General features: G+C 63.1%; 1 protein-coding gene across 1 annotated transcript; it reads left to right on the forward strand.

Moving 5' to 3' along the window:
- Window positions 1-1,415: 1,415 nt before the first annotated feature.
- On the forward strand, window positions 1,416-15,967 carry CRIP2 (cysteine rich protein 2). Its single transcript, XM_063165314.1, has 8 exons — window positions 1,416-1,523; window positions 10,640-10,734; window positions 12,955-13,012; window positions 13,480-13,620; window positions 13,797-13,865; window positions 14,732-14,826; window positions 15,079-15,136; window positions 15,723-15,967. Exons 1-8 carry the CDS (start codon window positions 1,481-1,483, stop codon window positions 15,788-15,790), a joined length of 627 nt encoding a protein of 208 aa, XP_063021384.1. The 5' UTR covers window positions 1,416-1,480; the 3' UTR covers window positions 15,791-15,967.
- The last annotated feature ends 1,219 nt before the right edge of the window (window positions 15,968-17,186 follow it).

Raw genomic sequence — 17,186 nt, forward strand, 5'->3', positions numbered from 1 at the left:
CCCCAGGGCTGCAACACCAGCTGAGGCCGCCTCACAATGGGGAGGATTTAGACAGGAGAGCCTTTTCAGGCTGTTCCCTCAGTGTGTGAGTGCGAGGGGATGCTGTGCTGGCTCTGCCTGCTGCCCTGGGGTGCTTTAGGGCTGCAGCCACGCCGGGAATACAGAGGGACCACAGGAGTGCTCTGGGGCTGTTCTGGAGCGGGCAGCCGCTCTGTTGGAAATCAGAAGCTCTGTTGGAAATCAGAAGCTCCACAAATCCCAGCTCCTGCCCTCCCCGGCCGCCGCAGGCCCGGGCTGGGACACGCTGGCTCCGCGGTGGGGCACGCAGGGCTGAGGCCCTCCGGGGGCCGTGGGGGCAGCGCTGCCACCTGCCCCGCAGGGACCCCGCGGCCACAAAGCCACGCATTGTTGTGGCAGCAGCTGGCCAGGGAGTGACAGGGGGGCCTGGGCCTTGCAGCGCCGCGGGGCGCAGGGGCTGAGGAGGAACCGCTGCGGGGCACCCCCGGCCCCGTGCTGCCGGCAGGGTCACTGTGTCCCGTCCCGGAGCCCGGGTTCCCTTCCCAAGGCTGCGCCGGGGCCGGGCGGGCGCTTGGCAGCTGCAGCAGCTGCCGGCAGGGAAAGGAATTCTGTGACAATGGCGGCGGAGCAGGGCCAGGCTGCCGCTGATGAATAATGCAGGGCTGCGCTGGCGGCGCGGCAGATGTCCTGTTTACCAACACGGCAGCTCCCCAGCCGCGGGCCCTGCGCCCCTGTCACCACCCCTGTCACCACCTCTGTCACCACCCCTGTCACCCCCTGCCCTGCGCCCACCACAGCCCCGCCGCGGGGCACACAGGGGCTCCCCTGCCTCGCCACGGCATCCTGGCTCCTCGGGTATCCTCGCCGTGGCTTCACGGCTCCCTGAGCATCCCTTCGCAGCCGGAGGGGTTTTTGAGATGGGAGTTTCCATGGCAACGGAGCGGAATGGTGCCGGGAGCCGGGGGACGCGGGCGCTGGAGCCGGGCAGCGAGCGGGGCTGGGGCGGGCACGGGCGGTGGGAGATGCCCGAGCCCCTCTGCGGGGGCTGCCCGGGATCGCCACCCCTCACTCATGTCCCGGACTCAGCCGGGGCCGGTGCCTTTGGGGCCGGTAAAACCCCACAAGTCGCGTCGCTCAACTACAACCTGTTTATTATGGAGGGTTTTTCCCAGGCAAGGGAAGTCGGGAGCACTCGTGTCCCGATTTTAGCTTTTGGGGATGGGAGCCAGGGCAGGGGGTGCTCTCTCCGCCGCCGTGGCCGGGCACCTGCTGCGCTGGGCTGGAGCGGGGCCGTGCCGAGCCGTGCCGAGCCGTGCCGAGCCCGGCGCCGCTCGGCGGGCAGCCCCGCCCCGGCTCCCCCCGGGCGGCGGTGGGCGGGGGCCGGGCGGAGCGGGGCGCACGGCGCGGCACATCACAGCACGGCTCGGCACGGCACGGCTCGGCTCGGCTCCGCTCTCCCGCCATGGCATCCAAGTGCCCCAAGTGCGACAAGACCGTGTACTTCGGTGAGCGCATCCCCGGGGCCCGGCCCCGCATCCCCTTCCCCGCGCCCAGACGCATCCCCGGGATCTCAAAGCGGTCCCCCAGCCCAGAGCCGGCGCTCATCGCTGCCTTCCCCTTCCCCGAGCCCCGGTGCATCCCCTTTGCCCCATGGGATGTACTGCCCCGGTATCCGCTCCGCCGCATCCCCGCGGGGCTCACCCGGGACCGGCCCGGCAGCGGCTCCTTCTCCCCCCGGGCAGGAGGAGCGGACCCTCCGCTCCGCATCCCCTGTGCTGAGGGTGCTTCCCGCCCGCCCTGGGGCACAGAGCGTCTGGGTGAGCCCGGCCTTGCTGGGCTGGGGGGGAGAACAGGCGGTGAGGAGCCCTGGCTGGGCTGTGTGCCCGCACCTGGGCTGCTGAGAGGGGCTGGCTCCTGTCCCCCGGTGCTGCCGCCTTGGGTCAGGGGAGCCCAGCCCACCCAACACGGCCGGTACCGGGATGGGGCTCCCGTGGTCCGCAGGATCTCTTGGGGCGGGGAAGTTGGCAGCGGCAGGTGCAAACAAAACCTCCTGGCAGCCGGTTTCTTTGATTCCCTGCGAACCTGGCCCCAGGTGCGCCCTTCACCCCTCCTGTCTGGCCGCGCAGCCAGCCCCCAGCGGGCTGTTTCGCGCTGGGCGAGCTAACGAAGGCGTTGGGGTTTCTACGGGACCTTTTCAAAGGCAGCTCCTGGGCTCGGAGGTCCATCTCAGCACGCCCGGGCTGGGTTAGGGCAGTCCCCGCAGGTCTCGGAGGGCCCTGCTGGGGTTGTGGCCGGTCAGGATCTCTGGGAAGCGGGGCTGGCGTGTGTCCGGTCAGGCAGCGCGGGCTGAGCGCCGCCGCCCGGCCCGGCTCGGCTCGCAGCGAGGTTGGGGCAGCGGCTGAGCCTGCCCGGCCTTGGTGCCCCCGAGGAGCTGCCCCAGCCCTGGCAGTGCCAGGCCGGCGGGGACCCTGCCCCGGGGGAGCACCTCGGGCCCGCTCCGTGAGCTCGGCATGGCCCTGGGGATGGATCCAGGACTCCGGCCCGAGCTGACCGCGGGGTGCAGCTGCCTCCCTACAGCCCTCCCTACCCATCTCCCCCCCTGCTCCCGGGTCCAGCCCCTGTTGCCTCAGTGTGTTTGTTTGGTGGAGAAATACCAAAGGGTCCTGATGATGTTTGAGCATTGGAGGCATTGGTGCTTTCATTCTTGTCCGGCCATCTCCAAGTAAACACAGGGAAATAGGAATTTGCTGTCTTCCTCCTTTAAATAAACCTATTTGTGTGTGGGTGGGAAGGGCTTGGCCCCTTGGATGTCTTTCTTTGTATGAATCTTTTCCTTTTTAAGCAAAAAATAGTGCCTCCCCAGCCAGCTGGGCACTGACCCGGGGGCAGAGCTGCTCCTCCGGCTCCAGGGATGAGCCTGCCCTGCGTGGGGGGGTCGGGGCTGGGCTCAGGGACCCGAGCAGGAGGCCAGGCTGTGCCAGCAGGAGAAGCACCGGCCCCCAGCAGTGTCCCCGCTCTTTTCTCTCCCCGTGTCCTGGGGCACTTGTGGGTCTCCTGAGGATGTGGTGTGGGGGGGAACAGGGCTGTACCCCCTGCCCCAGCTGCTCTCTCCCCAGAGGGTTTCTGTGAGTGCCGTGTCCCTGTCCCGGGCTCTGCTGCTCCCTGCCCTTAAGGCAGGTGCCTGGCAGCGGGGCAGTGCCAGCCCCCATCCCACACTTTCCCGCAGGGAATGCTGCCCCTGAGGGACACCTGGGGAGTGGGGGTGATGCTGAGCTGAAACGGGAGCAAAAACCTTCTCTGTGCTTAGAGCTGAGATGGGCAGGAGCACGTCCCTGCTGATGCCTTGAGCTTTCCCTTGAGGAACCGCCCAGGCTCTGGAAGAATAAACCTGAGTCCGTTTATTCAATGCAGGAAAGCTCCATGCAAATCCTGAGCCGTCTTTCCGGGGTGCGGATCCCGGGCGTGCTCCGCTGGGAAAGCGATGGGAGGGAGCTCCGCGTCCGGGCTTTGGTGCCGCTCCTGAATTCCTGGGCCGGCCCGAAGCTTAGCGGGAGGTGATTCATAAAGCCCCGCTTGTTCGGGAGCCTCCCTGGCCGTGCTGAATGAGCGCTGGCAGCTCGGGCTGCCCGAATGCCTGGGATTGCAGCCCCGGTCATGTGTGAGAAGCTCCCGCTCCCGGCCCCGCGCAGCGCCCGCACTCCCGGTACCCATGGAAAACTCATTTCCAGCGTGCCTGTTGCTTCATGCTCCCTGGAAAAATCCAGTGGGCTCCTCCCTGCGCAGTCAGGAGGATGTGGGCGTTTCCTGAGCTATAGAATGAGCTTTTTTCCTTTAAAAAGCACGGGGAAATATAAAAATAGTTTTTTGGCTTTCCCCCCCCCCCCCTTTTTTTTTTTTTTCAAATTTTTGAAAGGAGGTTGAGGTCTGTGACATTGTTTCCAGGAACGGCTGGGGCTAACTTTCCTGCTTTGGGAGGCTGCTGGATGTTTGAGAGGAGGAGCGGGGCCATTCCCGTCCCGTCCCCCGAGCAGGTGGCAGCGCTGGGCTCGGGGCCGCCTTCGGGCTCTCGCTGCTGCCAGGAAGCCCCGGGGGAACCGGAGTATCCTGCAGCCAAACAGCCACACATTTCCCCAGCTCCCTTTCGCATTGCTGAGCCTTAAATGAGTTTTGCAGGGTCACCGGGAGCCCTGGCCAAGCGTGTCCGCCTCCCATCCTTTCTTCCCAGAGCAGCAGGGGGTTTCCTGTTTTCCCGTCCCAGCACGGGGCAGCCACAAGCCCCAGGGATGCAGCGAGCACACGTGCGGCGGCTCCGGCTCTTGGGGAGCTCGCTGCCCGGGCTGGGGGAAGCTGCTGCTCTGTCTGTTCCCAAAGGGGCATCGCCAAAGCGGGTGCGAGTCACTCAGCAGCCCCCAGGCTTGAAGCTGCTCTCCAGAGGGGCACTGAGGACACGGACACATCCAGCTGGGAAATGAGGGAGGCCCGAGCCCAGCGTGCAGCAGGTGCCTGGGCACACCGGGGGCACACGGGGTGCTGCCAGGTCCGGGCTGCTCTCCCTGCCGAGCACGGCACCGCCGGGGCCGCCCGGCGAAATTCAAGCTGCAGAAGCCACTGTGCAATTAATAAGTAACCGCTGTGCTTGGCTCCGGGCAGGGAGGCGGTGGGGCAGGAGCGGCAGGAGGGCTGCATTCCCATTCCTGCCGTCCCTACCAAAGGAAGCGGCTCTCCAGGCCGTGTGGGCACTGCCCTGCAGCAGGGCCCCTCGGGAACTGCCTCCTGCCGGCTCTGGGAGCACCTTGCGGAGCGGTAACTAAGGATGCTCCACTTCCCTGCTCCTGTGCAGAGCCCTGCCCATGGGAGGGATGCCTCTGTGGGAAGCTGAAGAACAGGCTGATTAGCATTAGCTTTTCCCTCAGGAAAAAGCACGGGCTATGGAAGATGGTCTGTGGGAGTGTGGAACGGGGCGGTGTGAGGGCTGGGTCCCCTTGCTCTTGTGTCCCGGGCTTTGCTGGGGCTCCTGGCAGGGTGGTGCTGCCCCAGGGCTGTGGGTGCTGGGGGCAGCCCTGTGCGACCCAGGGCTGGTCCTGGTGGCTCTGTTTGTGTCTGGATTATGGAGTCCTGCAGCCGTGTCCCAGCTTCCAGGCAGACAGAGATGCCCATGTTCCCATCCTCCCTCCCTCCCTGGCAGGAGCACGGGGATGGGGAGAGGTGAGGTGGTGGGACTGGAAAGGAAAGGCAGGGAAAGGCGGAGCAGGAACGCCCAAGCAAGGAGTAATGGAAAATCTGTCACAGCAGTGTTGCAATCAAACACTGAGCCTGGAGCATGAGCCGTGCTGCCACTCCTGATTGTGGTGGTGCCCATTGCTCCTGCCAAGGGCCTGGTGCTGCCAGGGAGGTGATGGTGGGAGATGGGTCCTGGCATGAGGACGGGGAGAGCTGTCCCACCAGTGCTGTGGCCCCTGAGCATCCTCAGCCCTGGGCCGAACCCTGCTTGGAGCTGTGGGGGGCCAGCAGGGTGGAGAGGTGAGGAGCCATGGGGCAGGAGGGGTGCTTTGACAAGCTTGGCTGCTCCAGCATGTCCCAGAATCCTGCTCTTGCTGAAACGGGCCAGGAAACTGTCTTATTCTCCCGGCACTGCCTGCCAGAGATGACATCTCAGAGTGCAGAAGGAAGGAACAGTGTGCTCTGAGCCAGCAACTACCCAGGGAGCGTTTGGTGTGTGCCTGCCTGTGTGCCGGGCGAGGGCAGGGCTGCAGGTGGGCCTCTGATTGTTGTGCTGGTGTCCCTGGGCAGTGTGGGCTGCATCCCCCGCCCTCCCTGGGGTCCTGCCTGCCATGCCTCACATGCAGGGCTGCTGTGGAAAGCAGCTGGTTCCTTGGGCTCAGGCCTGGCTGGAAACATTGCTGATCCTCCCCCAGCACAGACACAGCCAGGCCGCTGCCCAACCTCACACACATCCCATTCTGACGCTGCTTGATGAAGCCCTGTGGAAAATGGTGAGGGACCTCCTGCAAACCAGAGCAGGAGTAGGTGAGGCTGTGGCAGAGGAGAGGCAGGGAGCAGCAAGGGATGGGAGCAGTGCTGAGCACCAAGGCTGGGGCTGGAAATCAAACAACCTTCTCTTGCAGCTGAGTGGCTCAGCTACACGGGGGCTCAAGCCCTTGTCTCTCCCCTTGGCTGGAAGTGGGAGCCCCTCAGGATATTCCCTGTTCCCCAGGCTGTGCTCCGTGGCAAGGCTGTACTGAGCTGGCTTTGTTGCACACTTGGAGGGAGCCCAGCAAGCTGGAGGGCTGCCTTGCCTTACCTTGCTGCAGGGAAGCTAAATATATATGTTTGGCCACAAATCAGGGTGCGGTGTGAGCGTCAGCACTGGCCGGGGATGGGGGAGAGGACCTGTGCCAGGGCTGTGCCAGGGCTGGGGGCACGGGAGGGCACTGCAGACACTGGGCAGGCCAGCATGCCTGGGATATGGCCTGGCATGGCAAGGGCAGGAAATCCTCAACCTGTCCTTCCACCTCTTCCATCTCCTGGCCACTTTGTGAGGAGCTGGGGAAGGGATGAGGCTGCTGGCTCATGGCTCTCGGCTTTGTTTCCAGCCATTTACCAGGCTCCTTTCCTTGCACTTTCCTTTCTCCATTCCTTTGTGTCTGCAACTGCTCTGAAGTGAATCTACAGTCAGTCTGACAGCATCCCTCTCTGCCAGGGATGCCAGTCTCTGGATCCCTGTGGGGATTTGCCATCCTTACTGCCGGCCCTCCCCCGTGCCCTGCCAGGGCTGCGGTGGATGGATGGGGCACAGCCCAGCCCTTGCAGAGACGCAGCTGCAGTTGTGGCTCCTTTCGGTGAACAAGGCTCCGCCTGGGAGCAGCACTGACGTCAGGCTGTGGAAATACCTGTGCGAGGGCCTGGGGCCGGCGGCACAGAAACTGGGAGGAGGGATGCTCTCTTCCCACCTGAGAAGATGCACCCACCTCTGGCCTGTGCCAGCTGCTTTGTCTGGGCACGGCTGCTAATTAAGGGCTGAGCCGCGTTGTCTGTGGGGCGGGGCTGCTGTGGAGCCATGGGATCACTGTGCCTTGACAGCCCCCTCAGCTGCTCCTGGCCTCTGGTGTCCCTGCACAGAGCAAACCCACCCCACAGCCTGCACAGGGCAAACCCACCCCTCAGCCTGCAGAGAGCAAACCCACTCCACACAGCCTGCACAGAGCAAAGCCACCCCACAGCCTGCACAGGGCAAACCCACCCCTCAGCCTGCAGAGAGCAAACCCACCCCACAGCCTGCACTGAGCAAACCCACGCCACAGCCTGCACTGAGCAAACCCACCCTGCAGCCTGCACAGGGCAAACCCACCCCACAGCCTGCAGAGAGCAAACCCACCCCTCAGCCTGCACAGGGCAAACCCACCCCACAGCCCACAGAGAGCAAACTCACCCCACAGCCTGCACTGAGCAAACCCACCCCACAGCCTGCACAGGGCAAACCCACCCCTCAGCCCGCAGAGAGCAAACCCACCCCACAGCCTGCAGAGAGCAAACCCACTCCACACAGCCTGCACTGAGCAAACCCACCCCACAGCCTGCACTGAGCAAACCCACCCCCGGCCTGCACTGAGCAAACCCACCCCACAGCCTGCACAGGGCAAACCCACCTCACCCCACAGGCTGCACATCCTGCAGCCAGATGTGTCCCCAGCTGTGCCTCCACCTCTCCTGGGGGTTCATCATCCATAGGCACCCTGTGCCCACCCACACAGGGCTGGCAAACCCCGAGCCACATGCATGTGGCAGAGGCCAAATTCCTGCAGTCAGGCACCCTTAACCCTGCCCAGCTGGTTTAGATTGGCCTGGCTGCAGGGCTGAGTGTGCAAGGGGGCATTCGGGGGCAGAGCAGGGGGATCATAAGCACGGCCTTTGGTGGCAGAGGCTGGCTGCAGTGACACGTGTGCCCCGTGCCATCCATGGTGCCCTGCTCGGAGCTGGGCACGGCCCCGGCTGTGCAGGGCCCCGGGTGAGAACAGGGCTGCCCTGAGCAGGAGGATGTGGCCAGAGCCTTTTCCTCTGGAGCTGATGCAACAGCGGAGCAGCTGTGGCCGAGTGACAGGAAATCTGGGCGCTGGTCCCTTCCCTCCGCGGTGATTTATGGGATGGTGTGGCCGCAGGCTGCTGCCCTGGAAATGGGCCGCAGCGGCTCCAAGCTGCTTCCTCCGCTCGGCGCAAACAATGCTTTCTGGAGAGCCATCCCGGCTGTGCCGGTGCCGGATGCATCCCCCGGGAATCCTTGTTTGCAGCCAGAGGATGCCCGAGCAGCCCCTGGGCGGCATTTCCATCATTTGCATGCGGAGGCGAGGGCAGCCCCCGTGGTTCCCGGGCTGTCCCTGTGCCCGGGGTGCTCCGGGTGCTCTCCCCTCCCTCCTACCCGCGCCCCGCTGGGATCCCTCTGGCCCTGCGTGCCTCAGGGATGCATGGCGGGGGGGGTGCATCTGGCAGGGAGGAGCCAGGATTTCCATCTGCTGAAATGTTATTTTGAGGCGGGGTGGGGGGGATCATTGGGGGAGCGTTTTGTATGGCGGCAGCAGGAAGGAGCTGGTGGGAGCAGTGGCCAGCTATAATTGCCGTGGCCTGTGGAAAACATCCGCCGGGAGCTTCCTCCGTGCTTTGTGCCCGTGGCGGCGCTGGGCCGGGCCGGGGGAGCGCAGCCCGGCCTGGCTGTGTGTGCATCCACCGTGACACGGCCCAGCGGCTCCTTGGCCCCGAGCCCCCGGCTCGGCTTTCAGCCCATCACGCTCGGTTTCCCGCCCCGGTCACCCGCGGAGGAACCTTCCTGCTGGAGGGCTGGGGGGGATGCAGGGCTCCTACCATGGCCCCACGGCACTGGGGTGCTGGGACATCCGTATTCCTCTGGTTTTGGGGAGTCCCTGGGGTCCGGGGGGCTGTTCACCCTGCAGCTGGTTCTCTGCTCCCAGAGGCAGATGAGGGCTGCAGAGGAAAAGGAGGGCGGCTCTGGCCCCTTCCTCGTGTGCTGCCTTCTGTGAGGGGCTGGGGAGACATGGGCCCTCCCTGCCCCTGGGCTTGGAGCCAGCAGGGAATAGCCCTGGCAACTTTGGGCAGGCAGGCCAGACCCAGGCCCTGGTGGGGCATCCCTTGGCCCTGCTGTCTGCTCCTGCCTGGGTCTGGTTCTACAGCCTGTGTGTCATCAGCAGGACGTGGATTTGGAGTTTCTTCCCACCCATGTGAGTCCCCAAAGTCCATCTCTCGTGTGCTTGCTGGGGGTGCTCTCAGGAGTCTCCTGTGCACCCTGGTGCAATGGCTGTGGCTCTGCCCTGTCACACTGCCCCTCCCTCCCACCCTGGCTTTGCACTGGGATGGAATTTCTGGGTGATGATGGCATTGTTTCGGCTTATCTTGGCCCTGTGACGTGCCCGGATGCAGCTGTTTGCCTTGGGAGGAGGGTGGCTCTAGAAGGCAGGAGCTGCCCTGTGGGGAGCTCTTGACCCCCGTCTCAAGTGGATGCAGACAGGTGACATTTGCTGAGGTCTTGGGGGGAAACCCGACATCGCGGAGGAGGTCTTCTCATGGAGTGCAGCCAGCTCTGGTTGCACTTTTATTTGCTTGTTAAATATTTTATTTGGCTCTCCTGATTTAGTTTTACGGTGGCTTTAACGGGCTCACAGTGTTTTCCAGCTGTCTCTGCACATGTGCAGGGCAGAGGGAGGGCCAGCAGGAATCCGTGGGGGACACAAGGCAGCCCAGGAGCTGGGAGGGAGAGGGGATGGTGCAAGGCTGGGGATGCAAGAGGAGCACCGGCAGCCTGTGCTGCCTCCCAGGGTGCTCCTGGACACCTACAGCTCAGGGCCAGATGGAAGGATTGTATTTGTATTCATACAACCAGCCTCAAAGCGTTTGCCTTGCCTGAATTTGCCCACTGGTGCTTTGTCACTGTTTTCAGTGCTGGCAGCCAGTTGCTCTGCAGGTTTGTGGCCGTGCAAGGAGGGTGGCTGCGTGCCCATCCACACATCGTGCCTGTTCCCAGGCTGGGTTGCAAGGGGCAGGTGTTTTCCAGGCCGCATGTCCATCCTGGGTGACCGTGGGGGCCATCTGCCATCCCCTCCTCCCGGGAGCATCTCTGGAGCTGCGGCTCCCAGCCCGGGGAGAGGCTGGCTGTGCGTGGGGGAGTGTGACTGCAGGGGCGGGGTGGGCATGGAAACGCCAAATATTTGAATGGAGTGAAGTCATCCCGGGTAACGTGGCGGGTAAAAATAGCCAGGGGAGCAGGGAAGAAAACGCTACCGTTGCTGGAGTGGCGCGTGGGAAAGCGCGGCTGTGGGACGGCAGCTGGGGGTGTCCTGCTCCCAGCTGGGACAGGGTTAATGTTCTTCTTCATGGCTGGTGCTGGGACAGGGTTAATGTTCTTCCTCATAGCTGTGAGGGGTCAGAGACCCGGGTTTGTGCAGCAACCTTGGGGGCTGCAGTTCGGTGGCTCCTGTTCCTGCAGCGTGGCTGAGTGCACAGTGTGAGCAGCCCCCCCTTGAGTGGGTGCAGCCCCCCTGGTTCCCAGGCCTGGCTTCCCCCCCTGGCCTCAGCGGGTGCTGGGCAGTGGCTCACCCCTCTCTCGTGTCCCCTGCAGCCGAGAAGGTCTCTTCCCTGGGCAAGGACTGGCACAAGTTCTGCCTCAAGTGTGAGCGCTGCAACAAGACCCTGACCCCGGGTGGGCACGCCGAGGTAAGAGCTGCCAGGGCGGGCAGGGTGGGAGCCGTGCTGGCACTCGGGGGGGCCTGGTGGGACGGAAATCCCAAAGCCAGGGCTGGGGCAGGTATCTGATGCCGTGTGGAGGCGCTGTCCCTGCGGCATGCAAGCCCAGGAGAACACGCTGTGGCTTCAAACGCTGCTGCTGCAACTCAAGAGTGCTCTTGTGCACAGCCCTGGGCGAGCCACAGAGTGGTGCTGGCACCACGTGCGGTGACACTGCTCTGTCATCCTGGGCTCCCAGGCAGCTGTGGTGGGGCTTGGCGTGCCCCAGTAAGCCCTTGAAGCTCCGTGCACTGGCCAAACTTGTTTGGGCATCGCACAGCTTTGGGGAGATGTGTGTGCTGGGAGCCTGCGCTGACCTGTGGTTAAAAACACCAAGAATGGAGAATGCCTGGGTTTCCATGGCAATGAGAGCTCGGCACTGCTGCTCTCTGTGCTGGAGAGTGATGCCACTGCCCTGCACTGGGGAGCGTGAGGCGCCACGCTGCTGCCTGCAGCTGCTCGGGCTTAGGAGCCGCTGTGTGCCTGCTGTGCAGTGTCCCTGTGTGACACCCCGGCTTTGCACAGCACCTGCCATTCCTCAGTGTCACCAGCTCCTTAGCTGGGCCCTGGCAGGCAGCACAGCTGGGTACCAGCAGGGACAGCCGTGCTGGTGGCCCCCAGCCTGTGGGGAAGCGGGGCCTGTCCTGCCGGCGAGGTGGATCTGTGCTCCAGGCCGGGTCAAGCCCAGATTTGCTGCTTCTCCATATAAGGTTGGATTCTGTTCCCATAGGGGATGGCAGCCAAGCCCCACTGACTCTGCTGAAGGCAGATTTGGCCCTTCCCTGCTTTTTCTCCCTCCTTTCGAGGAGGCTGGGGTGGAAAGGTGTCGCGGGGAGACCAGTTAAATGTTTACCCTCCCCTCTGGCATGGCAACGCCGCGAGCACGCTCATATTTATGCCTTGCAATACTCTGCAGCTGCCTTTGGCCAGCCCAGAGCCTTCTCCCTCCCTCAGCCTTACCTCTGCCTTTGGCACGGCCCCTCTGCTCAGCTGCCACCCTGCCCTGCGTGGGCAGCACCCCTTGCCTTGCAGCAGAGGGATGGAGGGCAGGAGCAGGGCTGAGCAGGCCAAGGGGTGGGATCCTGCCCAAGCACGGGCTCCCAGTGGGTTTTCCACCCAGGGCAGTGTGTGTGGCAGCCCTGCTGCCCCCCCCCCGCCCCGCTCCAGGCACAAACACTCTTTCTTTCTTTCTTTTCTCTTGGACTGGGTTCCAGCTGGCCCATGAGAAACAGGGAGTTGTGGGGCTTATCGCCTGCCTGCTGCCTTCCTGTGATAATCACCCCAGACGATAGCGGGGTCGATAGCAGCTGGGCTGGGACCAGAGCCCGTGCGGGGCCTCTGATCTTGGGCCAAGGCGAGGGGAGGGCAAAGCTGGGCTCCCACGGTGCTCTGAGCAGGAGAGTGGCCTGGCTGTGCACAGCACGCTCAGGGGCTGGGGCCATGCCTCGCTGGCTCCAGTGCCACGTGGCTGGGCTGGGGAGTGGAGGTGCCCATGGCTGAGCTGCCATGGCCACTGGTGCTCCAGTCCCAGGGCATGACCTGTGCACAGCAGCCCAAGTGCTTGATGCAGGTGAAACCCCCGAGGGTTTGATGCAGGTGAAACCCCTGAGTGCTTGATACAGGTGAAACCCCTGAGTTGGAAGTGAAACCCCTGAGTGCTTGATGCAGGTGAAACCCCCGAGTGCTTGATGCAGGTGAAACCCCTGAGTGCTTGATGCAGGCAAAACCCCTGAGTGCTTGATACAGGTGAAACCCCTGAGTTCTTGATGCAGGTGAAACCCCCGAGTGCTTGATACAGGTCAAACCCCCGAGTGCTTGATACAGGTGAAACCCCTGAGTTCTTGATGCAGGTGAAACCCCCCAGTGCTCGATGCAGGCGAAACCCCTGAGTTGGAAGTGAAACCCCTGAGTGCTTGATGGAAGTGAAACCCCTGTGCTTGATGCAGGCAAAACCCCTGAGTGCTTGATGCAGGCGAAACCCTGAGTACTTGATGCAGGTGAAACCCCCGAGTGCTCAGGCCGGGTTAGACGGGTGCTGCACACCCAGAACCGGGTGCATTTTAGGGTGCTGGCATGGCCATGGTGGTCTCTGAACAGCAGAGGATGAAGGGAACCGTGGTCACTGCTCCTAACACTGCCCTCTCTCCCCAGCACGATGGGAAGCCCTTCTGCCACAAGCCCTGTTATGCCACACTGTTCGGCCCCAAAGGTACGTCCCTGTGTGTCCCCCCTGCCTGGGTGCTGGGCTCGGGGCTGCAGGAGGGGCCAGGTCCCCTCATCCCCACTGGTGGCCCCAGCAACATCCCAGAAGCCAGCCTAGCCAGGGCTGAGCATCGAGCCAGGAAACTGCAGTCCCAGGCCAGCTGTCTGCTTGTGCAGAGGGAGAGAAGAGATGCTGGAGGGAAGGAAGGAGGGAGGGAGGGAGGAATCTATTCTGAGAGCTGCCTTTTTTTTTTTTTTTTTTTTTTTAATATTTAAAAAAACAAATTCCCATTCAAACAGAAGGTGGAGTTAGTCTCCTATCCCCTGGGTCAGGAGAAAGCAAGCTGGGGCTGAAGTGCAGCACTGGCCCCATGCCCAGCGGGGCTGGGGGAGGAGGGAGAGGGGGCTGGGGGGACAATGGAGACCCCGAGGGCTCCCAGGCCACCACTGCAGGCTCTCTGTGCCCCTCTGCAGGGGTGAACATCGGCGGGGCCGGCTCCTACATCTACGACAAGCCGCAGATCGAGGGGCAGACTGCCCCGGGGCCCATCGAGCACCCCGTGAAGGTGGAGGAGAGGAAGGTGAACGCTGCTCCTCCCAAGGGACCCAGCAAAGGTGAGGGGCAGGGCAGGACAGGCAGCCTGGCCCTTTGCCATGGGGCAGCCAGCGCAGAGCCACCGTGTCTGGTGACGGTGTGAGCGCAAGGTTTGTGTGTGGGGTCCACCCCACCCCGCTGTGTCCTGGCTGAGATGTCCCCCCACTTCCCAGACACATGTGCTCTTCTCTTCCAGCCTCCAGTGTCACCACCTTCACCGGGGAGCCCAACATGTGCCCGCGCTGCGGCCAGAGGGTCTACTTTGGTAAGGTGGCAAGAGGGCAGTGTGTGCTTGCCTTGGGGTGGCATGGCCCTGCAGAGTGACATGGCCCTGCAGAGTGGCATGGCCCTGCAGAGTGACATGGCCCCACAAGGTATCATGGCCCCGCAGGGTGACATGGCCCTGCAGAGTGACATGGGCCCACAGGGTGTCATGGCCCTGCAGAGTGACATGGCCCCACAGGGTATCATGCCCCCACAGGGTATCATGGCCCCGCAGGGTGACATGGCCCTGCAGAGTGACATGGCCCCACAAGGTATCATGGCCCCGCAGGGTGACATGGCCCTGCAGAGTGACATGGGCCCACAGGGTGTCATGGCCCTGCAGAGTGACATGGCCCTGCAGAGTTACATGGCCCCACATGGTGACATGGCCCCACAGGGTATCATGGCCCTGCAGAGTGACATGGCCCTGCAGAGTGACATGGCCCTGCAGGGTGACATGGCCCCACAGGGTATCATGGCCCTGCAGGGTGACATGGCCCCAAGGGAATGGGCACTGTGCAGGAACCCTGGGGCATGCAGAGAGGCTGGGAGTGGGGTTTGGATCAGAGAGGGGTTTGTGGGTACAGAGGGATGTGCCTGAGGGGCCTTCAGGGATGGGTGCTCTTGGATATACTCCTGGTGCAGGGCTTTATGTGCATTGCAGCCTCTGCTGCGTCACCTCCCGTGTGGTAATTGCTGTGCTCAGCCATCCCCTGTCACCTGTGAGGCACCAGAGGGGTGGGAGGGATGTGGGAGGCTGGAGATCCTGAGGGCTCTCCTGGGATTTTGTGATATCCCCGTGGGGAATGCTCCCCCTCAGCATGTTGCAGGGGGCTGCTGTGACCCTCTCTCCTTGTCCCACTCCAGCTGAGAAGGTGACTTCCCTGGGGAAGGACTGGCACCGTCCCTGCCTACGCTGTGAGCGCTGCAGCAAGACGCTGACCCCGGGGGGACACGCCGAGGTAAGGGGGTGCCAGCCTCAGAACCTGGCCTGCACTCCTGGGGATGCCAGCAGGGCAGGGCTGAGATGTCCCAGGCCACCCTGATGGCCTTTGCAGGAGGGCAGGGCTGGCAGGAGCGGCCCCTGAGCCTGGGGAAGTGCTGGGGTTGTCGGGGTGTCTGCAGGGGAAGGGCATGAGAGGTGGGCATGCCCTGGGCACTGGATTTCCCCAACCCCCAGCCCAGGTGACAGGTGTTTGTCTCTGCCCCCACAGCACGATGGACAGCCCTACTGCCACAAGCCCTGCTATGGGATCCTCTTTGGGCCAAAGGGTGAGTGAGAGCCTGGGGACACAGGGGGGGACCCAGACCAGGGACACGTGCCCCTGTTGATGCTCGTGCCACCAGCCAGAGGGGACAGCTCCCTGGAGCATCCCTGTTATAGTAACCTCTTCCAGCCAGGTCTAACAAGCTCTCTGAGGTCTGTAACACACCCAAGATAGCTCAGCTACCCTTGGGGGCATAAAAATCAGCAGGATGGCTGCTGTTGCAGTGTTGGAAACAAAAAGGTTTATAAAAGGCAAAATAACAAACAGAAAAACCGAACCAGGTGCTAGACGTTCTTGCTCCTGGTAAAGCTCTTTACAAAAGCCTTTAGTTTCTTTGTTCACATCCTTTTCTGGTTAATTGCCCAGGTGGGACTTTCTGGCTTCTGTTCAATTTGCTGTCCTTAAGTTTGAGGTGAAGTCCCCCAAGTCCTATGAAGTGTCTCTTCACTTAATCGAGGAGAGAAACTTCTGGGCTTCTTTCCTTTTAAGGGGACACAAGACAGTTTTGTCACTCCATCAACAAAGGGCACACTCCTACACCTGCCACCTTCCTGCCCTGTCCTCACCGTGCTGTTTCTCACCCCGTGCAGGTGTCAACACCGGAGCTGTGGGGAGCTACATCTACGACAAAGACCCTGAGGCAAAGAACCAGCCCTAGGCAGCATCCCTGCCCTGCTGCACGCTCTGTGCCCCTCCTGTACTAACCTGCTGCTCCCAGAGCCTCTCCAGGCTGCCCACGGAGCTGTGCCCTCTCTGCTGTCCCTACTCCTGGCAGGACAGCCCTGCCCTGGTTATTATCATGTCTCTAATATAAGCTTCAGTGTTTTAAGGCTAAGGTAGAAAGTGTCTCTGGTGGTTCCCAATGCGCTCTGCCCTCCCCAGCCCTCCCACAGCCCCCAGTGTGGGAGGCAGCAGGGCAGCTCTGGGGGTGTCCCCGCGGGCAGGGGATGGCGGGTGGCACCCAAAGGGCTGAGGATGGGGGAAGGTGGTGGCAGGAGTCCCACCACGGGAGGGTGCTCCAGGCTGTCCCACAGTGCTTGGGGTGAGGGTGCCCAGCCCTCCTCCTCACCAGCAGCTGGAGATGTGTGACACCTGGCAGCACTGCCCTTCTCCTGGCCCTCCCCAGGCTCCATGCCCTGGCTCTGCCTGTCCCTGGGTCCCACTGTTGGGTCTGGCAGCTCCCTACATCCCTGTCTTTGAATCCCTGAGGGGCACCCAGGCAGGTGCCCCAGCCTGCTCTGCAGGCTGCTTTAGGTTGGTGTCCCCAGCCTGATCCCCCTGTGCCGGGGGCACCTGGCAGCTGCAGCCCTGGGGAGGGAGCTCTCCTCTCCTCTCCTCTCCTCTCCTCTCCTCTCCTCTCCTCTCCTCTCCTCTCCTCTCCTCTCCTCTCCTCTCCTCTCCTCTCCTCTCCTCTCCTCTCCTCTCCTCTCCTCTCCTCTCCTCTCCTCTCCTCTCCTCTCCTCTCCTCTCCTCTCCTCTCCTCTCCTCTCCTCTCCTCTCCTCTCCTCTCCTCTCCTCTCCTCTCCTCTCCTCTCCTCTCCTCTCCTCTCCTCTCCTCTCCTCTCCTCTCCTCTCCTCTCCTCTCCTCTCCTCTCCTCTCCTCTCCTCTCCTCTCCTCTCCTCTCCTCTCCTCTCCTCTCCTCTCCCCTCCCCTCCCACCTTTGGAGGACAGAGCGCATTGGGCTGCTGGCCTGGGCAGCAGGACCCCCCCTGCTCCCAGAGCCCGAGGTTTCTCATTGTTGTTGTTTATTTATAAGCAGTGTAAATGTGCTCCTTGCTTTGGAGAATGACCCGTGCCCCCTCTCACCCATCCCCGTGCACGCCCAGCCCTGCTGCTGCCCAGGAGAGCAGGGGAGGCCGGGGCAGCGAGCCCTGGCTGCCAGCGCCCGCTCTCCTCAGCCTCCCTGCGCTGCTGCAGGGCTGACTTTTGTTATTTGCTGACAATAAAGGTTTTGAGAGATGTGCTGTGCAGCTCAGCTCCGGGGGGAGGTGGGGGAGGCTGCTCACACCACACAGCATCCCTCGGGCCCCATGACCAGGTTTAGGCATCCCTG

Source organism: Melospiza melodia, chromosome 11 (assembly GCF_035770615.1).
Source record: "Melospiza melodia melodia isolate bMelMel2 chromosome 11, bMelMel2.pri, whole genome shotgun sequence".
NCBI classification, from domain to species: Eukaryota; Metazoa; Chordata; class Aves; order Passeriformes; family Passerellidae; genus Melospiza; species Melospiza melodia.